Source organism: Amphiura filiformis, chromosome 7 (genome assembly GCF_039555335.1).
Source record: "Amphiura filiformis chromosome 7, Afil_fr2py, whole genome shotgun sequence".
Taxonomy (NCBI): Eukaryota; Metazoa; Echinodermata; class Ophiuroidea; order Amphilepidida; family Amphiuridae; genus Amphiura; species Amphiura filiformis.
Window position 1 is genome coordinate 57088059 of NC_092634.1, and position 14757 is coordinate 57102815.

The 14757-nt window shown below is 39.0% G+C and overlaps 1 protein-coding gene across 6 annotated transcripts in view; it reads left to right on the plus strand.

Annotated features, from left to right (window-relative positions):
* The first annotated feature begins 2809 nt into the window (after positions 1-2809).
* Positions 2810-14757, plus strand: part of LOC140157374 (AP-2 complex subunit mu) — a 33140-nt gene continuing 21192 nt past the window's right edge. For 2 of the 6 annotated variants that reach the window (XM_072180544.1, XM_072180546.1), the window contains exons 1-4: positions 2810-2908; positions 5390-5652; positions 6810-6892; positions 7987-8022. In XM_072180544.1, the coding sequence (XP_072036645.1) occupies positions 2835-2908; positions 5390-5652; positions 6810-6892; positions 7987-8022 (456 nt within the window). In that variant the 5' untranslated portion in view covers positions 2810-2834. The other 4 variants (XM_072180549.1, XM_072180550.1, XM_072180547.1 and 1 more) reach the window with 3 other exon arrangements.

Consider the following 14757-nt stretch of genomic DNA (forward strand, 5'->3'; position numbering starts at 1 on the left):
ACGAGTGCTCGGTCAGATTCATGCACACTCACAGTCACATTTCCGAGTGTCTGTGATCCGAAAATATACACAAATCATACATAAATTAATCAACACATTTCCAGTCAGAAATTAAATACGAATCATCACGAATCATTACAAAACTCACGTAGCTGATCCCAAATGAACCAGCGAATCCATCATATAGTGTTGCGGGAGTAGCCACAAAACGTGACCGGCCGACTCGAAGTCTGGACCGCAACATTGTTATTCCAAAAATCACAAACGGCATTTTATTCCTATATCGCGCAAGCAATTTGGGTCGCGCAATTTGCATACGCGCTGCGCCTGCAAAGTAAGCATGCACAAACAAGCAAATGAAATAAAGATTGAAATGAAAAGATTAGAAAATATGATAAAAATATGATTAGCGCTGCCGAAGTTTAAATAATGGTTTTCAATATTAGTAGGCCTACTGAGGTGCCTGCTGGGGGTTCCGTTACAATAATATTGTAACATTTGCAAAAATATTGTAATGTTTCAATAATGTATGGCTTTAAATGTAGGTAAAAAGTAGACAAGAAAAAGGAATTTGTAAATTACTATAAGTTAGGCTTGTAAACGTGTAACGGTATGACCGTTACACGAACGAAAAGGTCGTGTAACGTAAGGAACATGCGGTATAAGTGTACACGAACGTTTATTAAGCTTAACTTGAAGCTCTTCTTTTACAACAAAAAAACGAACTTGGAGAATTAAATTGGCCTAGAATATGAATTAAACATTATTTATTCACATCAAACCGAATATAAAAGTCAAACAAAATCAACTAACCATGCACTAAATTTAGTGTCAACTGTCAAATGTCCGATAGTTAAAGAAAAATGTCAGTGGGGAGCGCCATTGTAATAGATCCTGTTTTTGATAGATGCACCACTGTGGATAATAATAATGGCATTAACGTGGTCGGAGAATGCTTTTTGTAAATGCTAGATGGCCTCAATGCTATTGCATTACCACGGTTGATCAACAGAGCAAGTAACAGGGGATTTCCGTACTAGTGTTTATTATGTTAATGTTTTGTCTATCGCCTGTCAGTCTCACGCTGAATTTACATAATACATTCAATCGCTAAGTGACGGTCAGCTGGATTTTGAAAAAAATAAATAAATAAATTTATTTTTTTTTGCGATTATTTATTTTTTTCGCGGATTTGGAGAGTCCCTGGGCCTAACATCAAGTGCTAAAATCATTAAAAAAAAAAAATAAATTAAGAAAATTAAAAATTAAAAAATTGTGTTTTTCAAAAATATTTTGCGGATTTAGAGAGTCCCTTGACCTAGAGTGAAGTACTGCAATCATTTGTGGTTGATTTTAAAAAAATTGGAAAAAAGTACAAAAAAATTACAAGTTTGTATCCAAATGGGACCGATTTGTAACTTGTGTTCACTGCATAGTCTATTGAAGATATAAAAATGCATTAGTTTTGTACACAAGTCTATATCTTAGATAGATTTTGAAGTGAACACAAGTTACAAATTGGTCCCATTTGGATACAAACTTGTAATTTTTTTGTATCTTTTTTCCAATTATTTAATTTTTTTTTAGATGGTAGCACTTGATGTTAGGTCCAGGGACTCTCCAAATCCGTGAAAAAAAATTAAAAATCGCAAAAAAAAAAAAAAAAAATTCAAAAATGCCAAAATACGCAAATTGCGGCGCAAATAACGCAATTGCGTATTCTTAGCAGCCCTAGGTATGTGTTTACAAACAGGGCGCAGCCAGATGGAGCTTTGCGTTCATAAAAATTCCCGGCTAAAAATGAAATACTGACTCACATGTGATGATCATGATAATACGTGTACACTTTTGTGTAACGTGTAGTATGATGCGTGTCACGTAAGGGATAATGCACTGGATAATACAAGCCTACCATAAGTACTGTACACCTGTTTTTCATCCTTTTGTTGTCTGTCTCAACTTTGATGTTTTGTTTACTTGTAGATAGCTATAACTGAATTGATTGAAGGCAACTGAAGCAGACTCCATCCACCCATCCAAGATGATTGGTGGGATGTTTATGTACAACCACAAGGGGGAAGTCCTCATCTCCAGGGTGTTCAGAGATGATATCGGGTAAGTCTCCATCCACCCACCTAAGGTGATTGGTGGGATGTTTATGTACAACCACAAGGGGGGAAGTCCTCATCTCCAGGGTGTTCAGAGATGATATTGGGTAAGTCTCCATCCACCCACCTAAGGTGATTGGTGGGATGTTTATGTACAACCACAAGGGGGAAGTCCTCATCTCCAGGGTGTTCAGAGATGACATTGGGTAAGTCTCCATCCACCCACCTAAGGTGATTGGTGGGATGTTTATGTACAACCACAAGGGGGAAGTCCTCATCTCCAGGGTGTTCAGAGATGACATTGGGTAAGTCTCCATCCACCCACCTAAGGTGATTGGTGGGATGTTTATGTACAACCACAAGGGGGAAGTCCTCATCTCCAGGGTGTTCAGAGATGATATCGGGTAAGGCTCCATCCACCCATCTAAGGTGATTGGTGGGATGTTTATGTACAACCACAAGGGGGAAGTCCTCATCTCCAGGGTGTTCAGAGATGACATTGGGTAAGTGTCCATCCACCCATCTAAGGTGATTGGTGGGATGTTTATGTACAACCACAAGGGGGAAGTCCTCATCTCCAGGGTGTTCAGAGATGACATTGGGTAAGTCTCCATCCACCCATCCAAGATGATTGGTGGGATGTTTATGTACAACCACAAGGGGGAAGTCCTCATCTCCAGGGTGTTCAGAGATGATATCGGGTAAGTCTCCATCCACCCATCCAAGATGATTGGTGGGATGTTTATGTACAACCACAAGGGGGAAGTCCTCATCTCCAGGGTGTTCAGAGATGACATCGGGTAAGTCTCCATCCACCCACCTAAGGTGATTGGTGGGATGTTTATGTACAACCACAAGGGGAAGTCCTCATCTCCAGGGTGTTCAGAGATGATATCGGTAAGTCTCCATCCACCCATCTAAGGTGATTGGTGGGATGTTTATGTACAACCACAAGGGGGAAGTCCTCATCTCCAGGGTGTTCAGAGATGACATTGGGTAAGTGTCCATCCACCCATCTAAGGTGATTGGTGGGATGTTTATGTACAACCACAAGGGGGAAGTCCTCATCTCCAGGGTGTTCAGAGATGACATTGGGTAAGTCTCCATCCACCCATCTAAGGTGATTGGTGGGATGTTTATGTACAACCACAAGGGGGAAGTCCTCATCTCCAGGGTGTTCAGAGATGACATTGGGTAAGTGTCCATCCACCCATCCAAGATGATTGGTGGGATGTTTATGTACAACCACAAGGGGGAAGTCCTCATCTCCAGGGTGTTCAGAGATGATATCGGGTAAGTCTCCATCCACCCATCCAAGATGATTGGTGGGATGTTTATGTACAACCACAAGGGGGAAGTCCTCATCTCCAGGGTGTTCAGAGATGATATCGGTAAGTCTCCATCCACCCATCTAAGGTGATTGGTGGGATGTTTATGTACAACCACAAGGGGGAAGTCCTCATCTCCAGGGTGTTCAGAGATGACATTGGGTAGTGTCCATCCACCCACCTAAGGTGATTGGTGGGATGTTTATGTACAACCACAAGGGGAAGTCCTCATCTCCAGGGTGTTCAGAGATGATATCGGTAAGTCTCCATCCACCCATCTAAGGTGATTGGTGGGATGTTTATGTACAACCACAAGGGGGAAGTCCTCATCTCCAGGGTGTTCAGAGATGACATTGGGTAAGTCTCCATCCACCCATCCAAGATGATTGGTGGGATGTTTATGTACAACCACAAGGGGGAAGTCCTCATCTCCAGGGTGTTCAGAGATGATATCGGGTAAGTCTCCATTCACCCATCTAAGGTGATTGGTGGGATGTTTATGTACAACCACAAGGGGGAAGTCCTCATCTCCAGGGTGTTCAGAGATGACATTGGGTAAGTGTCCATCCACCCATCCAAGATGATTGGTGGGATGTTTATGTACAACCACAAGGGGGAAGTCCTCATCTCCAGGGTGTTCAGAGATGATATCGGTAAGTCTCCATCCACCCATCTAAGGTGATTGGTGGGATGTTTATGTACAACCACAAGGGGAAGTCCTCATCTCCAGGGTGTTCAGAGATGATATCGGTAAGTCTCCATCCACCCATCTAAGGTGATTGGTGGGATGTTTATGTACAACCACAAGGGGGAAGTCCTCATCTCCAGGGTGTTCAGAGATGATATCGGGTAAGTCTCCATTCACCCATCTAAGGTGATTGGTGGGATGTTTATGTACAACCACAAGGGGGAAGTCCTCATCTCCAGGGTGTTCAGAGATGACATTGGGTAAGTGTCCATCCACCCATCCAAGATGATTGGTGGGATGTTTATGTACAACCACAAGGGGGAAGTCCTCATCTCCAGGGTGTTCAGAGATGATATCGGTAAGTCTCCATCCACCCATCTAAGGTGATTGGTGGGATGTTTATGTACAACCACAAGGGGGAAGTCCTCATCTCCAGGGTGTTCAGAGATGATATCGGTAAGTCTCCATCCACCCATCTAAGGTGATTGGTGGGATGTTTATGTACAACCACAAGGGGGAAGTCCTCATCTCCAGGGTGTTCAGAGATGACATTGGGTAAGTCTCCATTCACCCATCCAAGATGATTGGTGGGATGTTTATGTACAACCACAAGGGGGAAGTCCTCATCTCCAGAGTGTACAGAGATGACAATGGGGAAGTCTCCATCCACCCATCTAAGGTGATTGGTGGGATGTTTATGTACAACCACAAGGGGGAAGTCCTCATCTCCAGGGTGTTCAGAGATGACATTGGGTAAGTCTCCATCCACCCATCTAAGGTGATTGGTGGGATGTTTATGTACAACCACAAGGGGGAAGTCCTCATCTCCAGGGTGTTCAGAGATGATATCGGGTAAGTCTCCATCCACCCATCTAAGGTGATTGGTGGGATGTTTATGTACAACCACAAGGGGGAAGTCCTCATCTCCAGGGTGTTCAGAGATGACATTGGGTAAGTCTCCATCCACCCATCTAAGGTGATTGGTGGGATGTTTATGTACAACCACAAGGGGGAAGTCCTCATCTCCAGGGTGTTCAGAGATGATATCGGGTAAGTCTCCATCCACCCATCCAAGATGATTGGTGGGATGTTTATGTACAACCACAAAGTGATTTTGAAAAATAACAGAAGTATAAATAAAATGTCCAAAGTCAACTCAGGAAATATTTAAATTGCATTCAAATGATCCAGTGATAGTAGGCCTAATCTAACAAATTCATGCATTACTAACATATTTACTTTCTGTCATCATCTTGTTATTACAGACGCAATGCGGTGGACGCTTTCGCGTCAATGTCATCCACGCCCGCAGCAGGTTCGTTCCCTGTAACCAACATGGCGCGCACAAGTTTCTTCCACATCAAGCGCGGCAACATTTGGTTTGCTGCCGTGACCAAACAGAATGTGAACGCGGCCATGGTTTTTGAATTCCTGATGAAAGTGTCTGATGTTATGTCATCGTATTTTGGCAAGATCACAGAAGATAATGTGAAGAATAACTTTGTACTAATCTATGAATTATTAGACGGTGAGTAAGTGCCTCAGCATGACACTACCATGATCAGTAACTGGAACTGGACTGCTCACCAGGGGTAGCGCGAGCTCAAAAATGTTACGGGTCCAGTTTTAAGGGGTCTGGTGAGAATCTAAGGGGTCCGGTCCTAAGTTCCTGCTTCTTACGTTTTGACGTAAAGCGACCTCATGTGCAGAGATGGTAGACTTTAATGACCTGTTCACCTATGACCTGTGCATGGGCAACCAGGAATACATGGTAATTTGTCAAGGTTGATGTTATTGCGTTGTCATTGTATTTACCAATTATTTTCATGAGGTTTTCTGTGTCATAATTTGTTCTTTTTGGTATCGATAATGACAAAAAAAAATTATGAGCAACTCTGCAATGCATTGCATGATAAAACCTTCCATGCATCGTAAAATTTAAGGGGTCCATGAAGTTTTTTTTCGGACCTGTTGGTCAGTTTCAACTTGTAGTTTATATTAAGGGGTCCTAAACAAAACGGTAAGGGTCCTGGACGCACAGACGCACAAGAATGCGACCCCTGCTGGTCACATGATACTGAGATCAATTGTGTTATAGTCCCCAAAGTGACGGTGATAAAATTGGGGGTATTCGGGTCCTTGCCGACGGTGCGTTGAGACAAGCGAAAACAATTCTGCGTCTCATCTGAAACGTCTTAGTACTCCGTGCAGGTTGCATCAAGTGCGTCTCTCAAGTCTCATACAATGTACTTGGAGGCCTTTTTTAAATATCTGTGGGTGCTTGCTGCTTGTTCAGTGTTATGATCACATGAATGGATACAGATACAGCTATCAATGGAATATGCTGGTTTGTTAAAACGTATTCCTAAACCATTTGACTTGGGGATGAATTGAAGTGACCTCCGCTTGAGATGAGTCTTGTATTTATTCTTAGCTATTCATAGGCTTGTAAGCAAAGAGAAGAAACACAGTTCAAGGAACTATCTGAAGCCACCTTCACAAGAGGAAACTACAATGTAGTGCTCATCATAAAAAGGGTGAAATAAGGCTCCGATGGTGACAGTGCTGGTGTTCTACCAATGAATAACTTCTCTAAAAAAGAGACACAAAGCAGCTGACAAGTGTATCTTGATATACCCATATGTGAATTTCTAAATTGTATGTATCACTTGGTATTTCTTTCAGAAATTTTGGACTATGGATATCCACAAAATACAGACACAGGCATACTAAAGACTTTCATCACACAACAGGGCATCAAATCACAGGTAACCTGGTTGCACTGAAACTTTTTTTTGTATCAATTTAAGAACCTTTGAGTTCAACAAAGTCCATCTATGAAGCGTATTTAATCTGGTCATTATCTCGTATCAAATTAGATCAGAGCTGTTACTTGTCATACATTGATATCTAAATCTTATTTGCATGGTATTTGGGAGGTACAATATGCCTTATTTTGTGCAATTCAGGTTTGTGTGAATGTCCTGGCATGATTACAGAATTTACAAGCTAATGAAATAATGAAGCTTTTGTAGCTGGATTTAAAGTGGATTCAAAGAGGAAGCCCTGCCAAAGCAGTTCTTCTGGGGTGAACCAAACCTGCCTGGTTATCAAATTCAGTGACAAGGTTATCTCTGAATTTGACAGGTGCTAAATGATGTTTTAATCTTATGATATCAATTAGGACCTGGCAAATTCACTGATTGATTTGATAACCAGGCAGGTTTGGTTTACCCCAGAACTGCTCTGGCGGGGCTAACTCTTTCAAAGGTTCTCTAGAAATCCAGAACTCTATTGAATTGCACTGCACAATCAGAGATTGATTCCATTTTCACTGATTTCACTGTCATGTAACTTGTGATGATTTTGTGACTAAACCCAATCTTTATAAAGCACTTAATTAAGATACACTTCCAATTGTTTTGTTTTAATACTTAATATGTAAATTACTTACACAAATGACCTTGGATAGGTGGGGAGGTAAACAGAATGTAGAAAAAATGAGGCGTAACAATCAAGCCTAACAAGGAGCAACAAGGGGACAGGGTCAAAGGTCATTCATGGGGGTAAAATAAGGAAATGTGTTTTAGAAAATTTTGAAAATTCAAGATAAGAGTTGGTATCATGTTGTACAGGACCATTTGGCAAAATTATGGTCAGTTAAATTTTGTTTGGACTTCTTTGATATCATTTTGCTAAACGACTTAGTTTTTGCAGTGGAAAATAGTAGGCTTTGTGTTGTTCACACATTTTCAGTACTTTGATTTCAACCAGCATGTGTGTGTGTGTGTACAGTAATTTCAGTTTACAAGCATAAAATATATATATTTTGACACAATTTGTTTACGTATGTCTTTCCAAGATAAAGCAACAATTTGGTGATCAACCTCTTCCCAAGGTAGGTCTTAAGGTGGTACCCGCCCTGATCTTTACTAGCCAACAAACCAGTTGAGTGTTATGTGCTATTGTCCTTCAGCAATTTGAATTGATATGTGTAGAGTACCCATGTTGTCACTTCGTTGTATTTCTACAGTGTGTCCAATACAAAAAGGGCTGATATCATGTATTGTGTTCTATTAATGTTTGACAAAACAAAATGTTTCTCTTAATTTGAATTTGTTGTAATTCTGCATTTTCCTCACAACATTGGGCCACTCCGGTTGAAATGAATGTGTCCTCTATGGAAGACATGACCTTGATCTTCCACACAGATTTCAAATGGAGTTACCTGAATGGGTGACTCTTTATGAAATCTACACCCCCTGTGTGGAATTAAGGTCATGCTTTCCATAGGGGATGTATGGGATTCATCAGGAATAGTCCATCGGAATTGGGATCAAATCTGTTTTGTCAAAGGTATAAACTTGCCTATTTATTAATTTAGAAAACCTCTCAAATCTTATTTTAAATTTTGAAGTTTTGTGGTATTCCCAGACCAATGTTTGATTCTGAAAATGCATGATCAGAGGAACAATGTAAATTGTGTTTGAAGATACTGGATGCCTTGGCACTTTGATTATCTGCCAATATGAAAGAAAACATAATAATTAAACATGTAGCTCAGGTGTTTGGACACTCTGCGAATACCATCCGTCTCAGAAAAACCCACCTGCATATTATGTGAGTGGAGGACTTGTGAGAGTTTGGATGTGCATGCCTGCTGATCAGCCTGTGTATTTGAACTAAAAGTTAACTACCAGTATTATTTGTTTGCATTTATTCATTCTATTGTCCTTAGTTTTCAAATTATGTTGCATACTTTGAGTTGTAAGCCTTTTTGAATTAAGTGCGAGATGAAAGAGCTGTGAGATTTTCTGTGTCATAATAAGATGTAAATATTTACCGTACATGTATTTACGCCATTAAATATGCCCTCCCCCAGGCATGACAATTCCTAAAGAGAGGGCGTTTATTAAAGGTCTTTTTTACAATGATAATTCCCGAAAAAATTTATGTAAGCTTAAAAAGCATGCCGAAATTAGGATCGAAGACTTCCAGTACACTTCCGGGTTTTATTCCGGGTATTTATTTTTTCGGTTTTGTAGTGTCCCTGGACCTAGACCTAAATGCTAGAATCATTCATGGTTGACCTAAAAAAAATAAAATTTTGCACATTGTTTTGTGTTTTTAATAAGAAAATTGATATTTTGTACCCGGTTACCCGCCCGAAAAATGCGCCGGGTACCCGGGCACAAAATTACCAGAAAATCACACCCCTAGTTTACGATGTCATTTTCTGATCCGCAATTACTGATCATTTAAGTGGAAAATGACTTTGCATCTGCCATATCCACTGATAGAAAGAGAAATGTTTGAAACATTATTCGCTACTTGCACGGTTCCGCCATTATGCACTATGTGCGGGGAGAGCCTCGAACTGGCAGCATACATGAATGGGAATTGAACTAGTCATAACGTTCTGTGTAAGGTTACATAATTCTTCCTTTCATGTATGCTGCCAGTTCGAGGCTCTCCCTAATTATATAGTGCATAATGGCGGAACTGCAAAAATAGCTGATTACTAAAAATTATTTATTTGTCCTCTTTGACAATCACCAGTTTGGGGATTCAAAAAAAATGTGGCCAAAAATGTGATGTTCATCTTACCTCAAGTTCATTTATGAAAGGTAGTTACTTCCATTTTTTGTGTTGAAATTTCAAATGGCTGTGCCCACCACAGCATGTATGTCATTATACACACACTGATGTGCCAGTGATTTGATTGCGCACAGGTTCATATCGCTAGTGTTCACTCAAAGCGCTGGCATACACATGCACACATTTTAAGACGTTGCATAGATGCGTACGCGAAACAGCTGCCTCAATGTGTTGATGTCACATGGTATAGTCATGATTTATTGGCAAATATGAGACAAAATTGCAGATCTTTAAGTCTTCCGGAAATGTGGCCAAAAAAAAATCTGGAAATGTAAAAAAAAAATTTTTTTTTGTTTAAATTTAAATTTTTTTTTTTTACATTTCCGGGATTGGATGATGATAATTCATCCTAAAAAGAGCAATTTTTTTTTTTTTTTTTGTGGGGTGATACCCTGCAGCCTATTCCCCGGACAAGCCCTCTTGCACTTCCGGAAATTTGGCAAGGTGCTTGCCTTTGGCTCGCATGTTTTTCATTTGTTTTTTGACGAGTTGAGTATAGATGCAAAAATATAATTTAGTTCTTTAAATAACAATTTGCCCAAAAGAGAGACATATATTGCACAATTTTTGACCAATTTTATGTTCAAAGTGCAATGGACAATTTTCGGTACATTTATACTACAATCTCGCAAAATTTTGACCCTTACAAAACCCCTTTCATCAAGTTAACTTGTTGACAGGTCAATCAATGTATTATCAGGTTTGAAATATTTACATCTTACCAGTGGCATAAAGATTAGCAGCTCAAGTATTCATTAGAATCCATTTCGCTGTTCCATTCAAAATCCATACACCCCCTGTGGAAGATTTCACTGCCATCTCAATTTTTAAAATCCAGTTGAAATTTGCATAATTCAGCCAAAATCTGACATTTGTTTGGAATTCTAAAATCTTCAAACTCTTACTCTTTTTATGGATGAAAATGGTTGGACTTGAAATAAATTATACTGTTGAATGTGGGTGGAATTCCAAAAATCTTCCACAGTAGGGGTGTTGTATTCCAATGGAACAGATCATTAATTCCCTCTTGTTAGAAGTCCACCCTCCCATCCTTAAGGCCAGTACATAGTTTGATATTTTGTGCCTAATTTTTCATCAAGACGAACGCAGCAGGTTGCATTTTTACTGTAGCGTTTCTTCTGCAGCAATAAAAACACATAGAGAAGAGGAACAATGAACAAATACCTGACCAAAGCAAGCATTGTCCGAGTGGTACAACATCATTGATTATGAATATTCATGAGGTGACATTGATTATGTACATTCATGGGTGACATCACTGATTATGAATTTTCATGTTGGTGGTGTCATTGATTATGAATTAAGATTTAATTTAAATCTGGTCAACCAGACATGAATATTCATGTGACATCATTGCTGCAGAGAATTGAAAATGTAGCGTTTGTTGGAATGGAAAAATGCATATGAAAAGTCAGACTATATACTGGTCCTTAAAATCCTTTGTTGACCTTTGAGAACCCAAGAGGATTAGTATCTTTGTAGGACTATATGATTACTTCTAGTACTTTTAATAAGAATTAAGCGCTTACAGACTCCGAGTATTAGAATGATTAGTAATATTGTATGCAACATATCTACGTTATTTAATCTATTGCCATTCTATTTCCAGTAATGTTTAAGTTCTAACGAATGTTTGATGATGAAAAATCGATAATATGTTACATGTAATATCTAGTAGAAATATATTATCGATTTTACGTCATCAAACATTCGTTAGAACTTAAACATTACTGGAAATAGAATGGTAATAGATTAAACAACGTAGATATGTTGCATACAATATTTTACGTACAATAAAAAGTCTAAATACTGCTTTACAGTTTGATTGTAATATACTTAATGATTAGTAATTCCAGTTGTAGGGTAAATATTTTAGCAGTGTGGTCTTTACTGGGGGTTGGTCCCCACCCAAATGATTTGGTTTGCTAATTCAATGGCAAAGAAAATTCAAACCCCCCTCTAAAAATCAACCTTCTTAAAATGAAAGAAAATGTCACAAAGCCAAAAAGATGCCCCTTGGAAATGTTTTTCTTTGCCCCCTCAAACAACTGACCATGCTACACCACTGAACATGTTAAATACTTGGACCCCCTAAACAGGATTTTTTACAAAGACCACACTCTAAATCTGGAAAATTGATGTAGAACTATACTCTATGTACATACATTGTATGTTTCACCGTAATGGGGACGTATCTGAGTAATTGCTCCCAATTCGGAATATTCCAGATCAAAGTCCTATAATAAGCATACATTGTTGATATACCATGCATTATTGTGTACAGGCTGTATTATAGATGGGCAACCATCAGTTTTGATGTTTATCAAAAAAGCCTGATGCTTTCAAATGCAACTTGAGATCATCTTGAAATGACCAGAAATTTATAGTTTATGCCTCTTAATGACATTTGTCTACAAACAAGGTACGTTGTTGTATCTTGATGTGACAGTTGTGTCCATAATGACTGAAAACTGATGGGTATCCATCATTTTGATGCATTTCTGAAAGAAAAATGCAAGTGGTAAAACTGCTCCCAATAATAAATAAAATGTGAATTATTCAGAATAGCCCACAGGAAATGTTTTATTTAGCCTTATTTTGGTAAAGTAAAGAAGGTAATATTTCCAATTGAATATGCTACATTACTTTATGGTTAGAGATGCAAGATAATTGAGAAGACAAGGTTGCTACGTAGGCACACAAAGTAGTTTTTGCTGACTATGATCATTTGCCATGTTTAAAGACTTTTGTCTGACACATCCGAGGACACTTTACGGAAAACAACTTTAATCAAGATAATTGAGGTTTGCAGTGGAGCTGGCCAATTTAGGGACTGTAATAATGCTGATTTCATACTGCATGCCGCTGAACAGTATGACACGTCATCATGCCGCTTGCACTATTGTGCGGAGCAGCAGCATGACTCTAAAAGCCAATATTGCTGCTCCGCTCTGTGCTCATTGGCCAAAAATTGTATTCTGTTCTCATACGTCTGAATGGCACCACTCTTGAGTTGAATTGAAGTCAACTCCAAGTGATTTGCCACTTTGCATAAAGCGGTGGAGTTAATAATATATCGGCTTGCTGTTGGTCACTGCTAGCGTTTCTAGTGCAACTGCGCAGTGAAGCAAAATCATCGCCAGTGCGGCAAGCAGCATCAAAGTACTAAACCAGCATAAACGACATGTTAAGTGATCATTGTGTAAGAAGATATAAATAGTATGTATCAAGAATTCAGGATGTTACACTAAATAAATAACGATCAGATGAAGTTTGATCAGTAATTAGCAGTGAAGTATTTGTTTCAGGAAATGCAAATTAATTTCTTTTACATTGTAATGCCATTTTTTAGAATGTAAGTAATTATAGCACATGTATGACAAATTTTACTTAACATTATATGAAGTGCCCAACTTAGGGACTTCGCAAAATGCCCTACTACAAATTTACCTGTGGGCACTACTACATGATATAATCACCCAAGTAACCAATCAAAATAGCTTTTAAATCCCTGAGATATTTTAAGCGTAATTGACTATTCTTAACACCTCTCTGGTTGGCTCAATACATGATATAGCCCTAACCAATCAAATTAGTTATTAGAGGTGGATAATTCGGCCAGTAGTTTCCATATGGTTCTTGTATATGACTCCTTCAAAAGATGTCAAAATGGCGAGATATGGTAAGAGTAAGGTGACTTAGATCATGGAAGAAAGAGATGAGAAGGAACCACAACGACTTCGATCGGCCAAGTTTTAATCCGCTTATCTATTGACGCATGAAAAGAAAAGCTATCAATGATACTTCCTTTCATGTATAATCCATTTACCGCGATCGATGCTTGGCGAAATCATTACTGGAAAAAATTTATAACAAACCCATCCACGAACAAACAAACGCTACCCAGAAGTAAGATTATGGAATTTCACTGATGCTCTGAACATGTATAGTAGCTTTGTTTTGGGATCTACAGTCAAACTGTTTTCTTGATCGTGTTGTGTAGAAAATGGCCTATAAAACATCGAAAAGGTAATTAAAATCGGCCGTTTTTTTGCTGAGTTTCATCTTTAGCAAATAACGTAAGATTTTGGTGACCTTTTCGATGAAAAATAGATGTAAAATGTTTTTAAATAATGCACAATGTTCCGGTTGAGTCCGGTACATAAAACCTGTTTAATTTAATAGTTTATATGTGTATAATCGTAACTAGCTAACTCGTTTCAGTGCCAAAGACTGCCAACTCTGAGAAAAAAATCATCAAAGTTCGGAAAAATTGGGCAAAATGGAAGAAAAAAGCTATGTAGGCCATCAATGACCGATGATCACGTCACCAGAGAAAATCCTATAGGGTGCTTGCACGGAAGGTCATTAGTTCAAATCATCCTTCACACACGCTCCAGAAGACATGCAAATACATGGAATACAATACCAATCACCTATTTAACGCGGGTATTGATCAAAGTAAATCCTCATGAATAACAATGTCAACTAAATGTCGGTAAAGGGAGTGGACAAAGTGAATGCGTTCGTTGTGGTTCCTTCTTATCTCTTTCTTCCATGCTTAGATGCAGACAACATATTTTCTCCCTTAGCTTGCTAAGCATTGGTGAATGACATGTTTAAGAAGTGCTGGCTTGCCTGCCTGCCTGCCACAAATTGGCTGCTTACAGAGGTCTAAATCCTTCAAATTGTGTATTTGCCGGTGTCATATGTGCATAGTGGTTCATTATTAATGTATAATTGAAATCATTTTCAACCCAGCCTAATAATATGCGAGTCCCACAGAAGAGCAGAAAAGGGTGCATGCTATTCCCCATGTAAGCATGCAGTGCATTGGTGCATGCTGTATGCATGTCTGCTATATTGTCTCTCAACAATGCTGGCAGAGCTGTGGACAGAATGTGTTGCTCAGTAGAGTGTCCATAATGAAAAGATCTTGATCATGAAAAGTGAG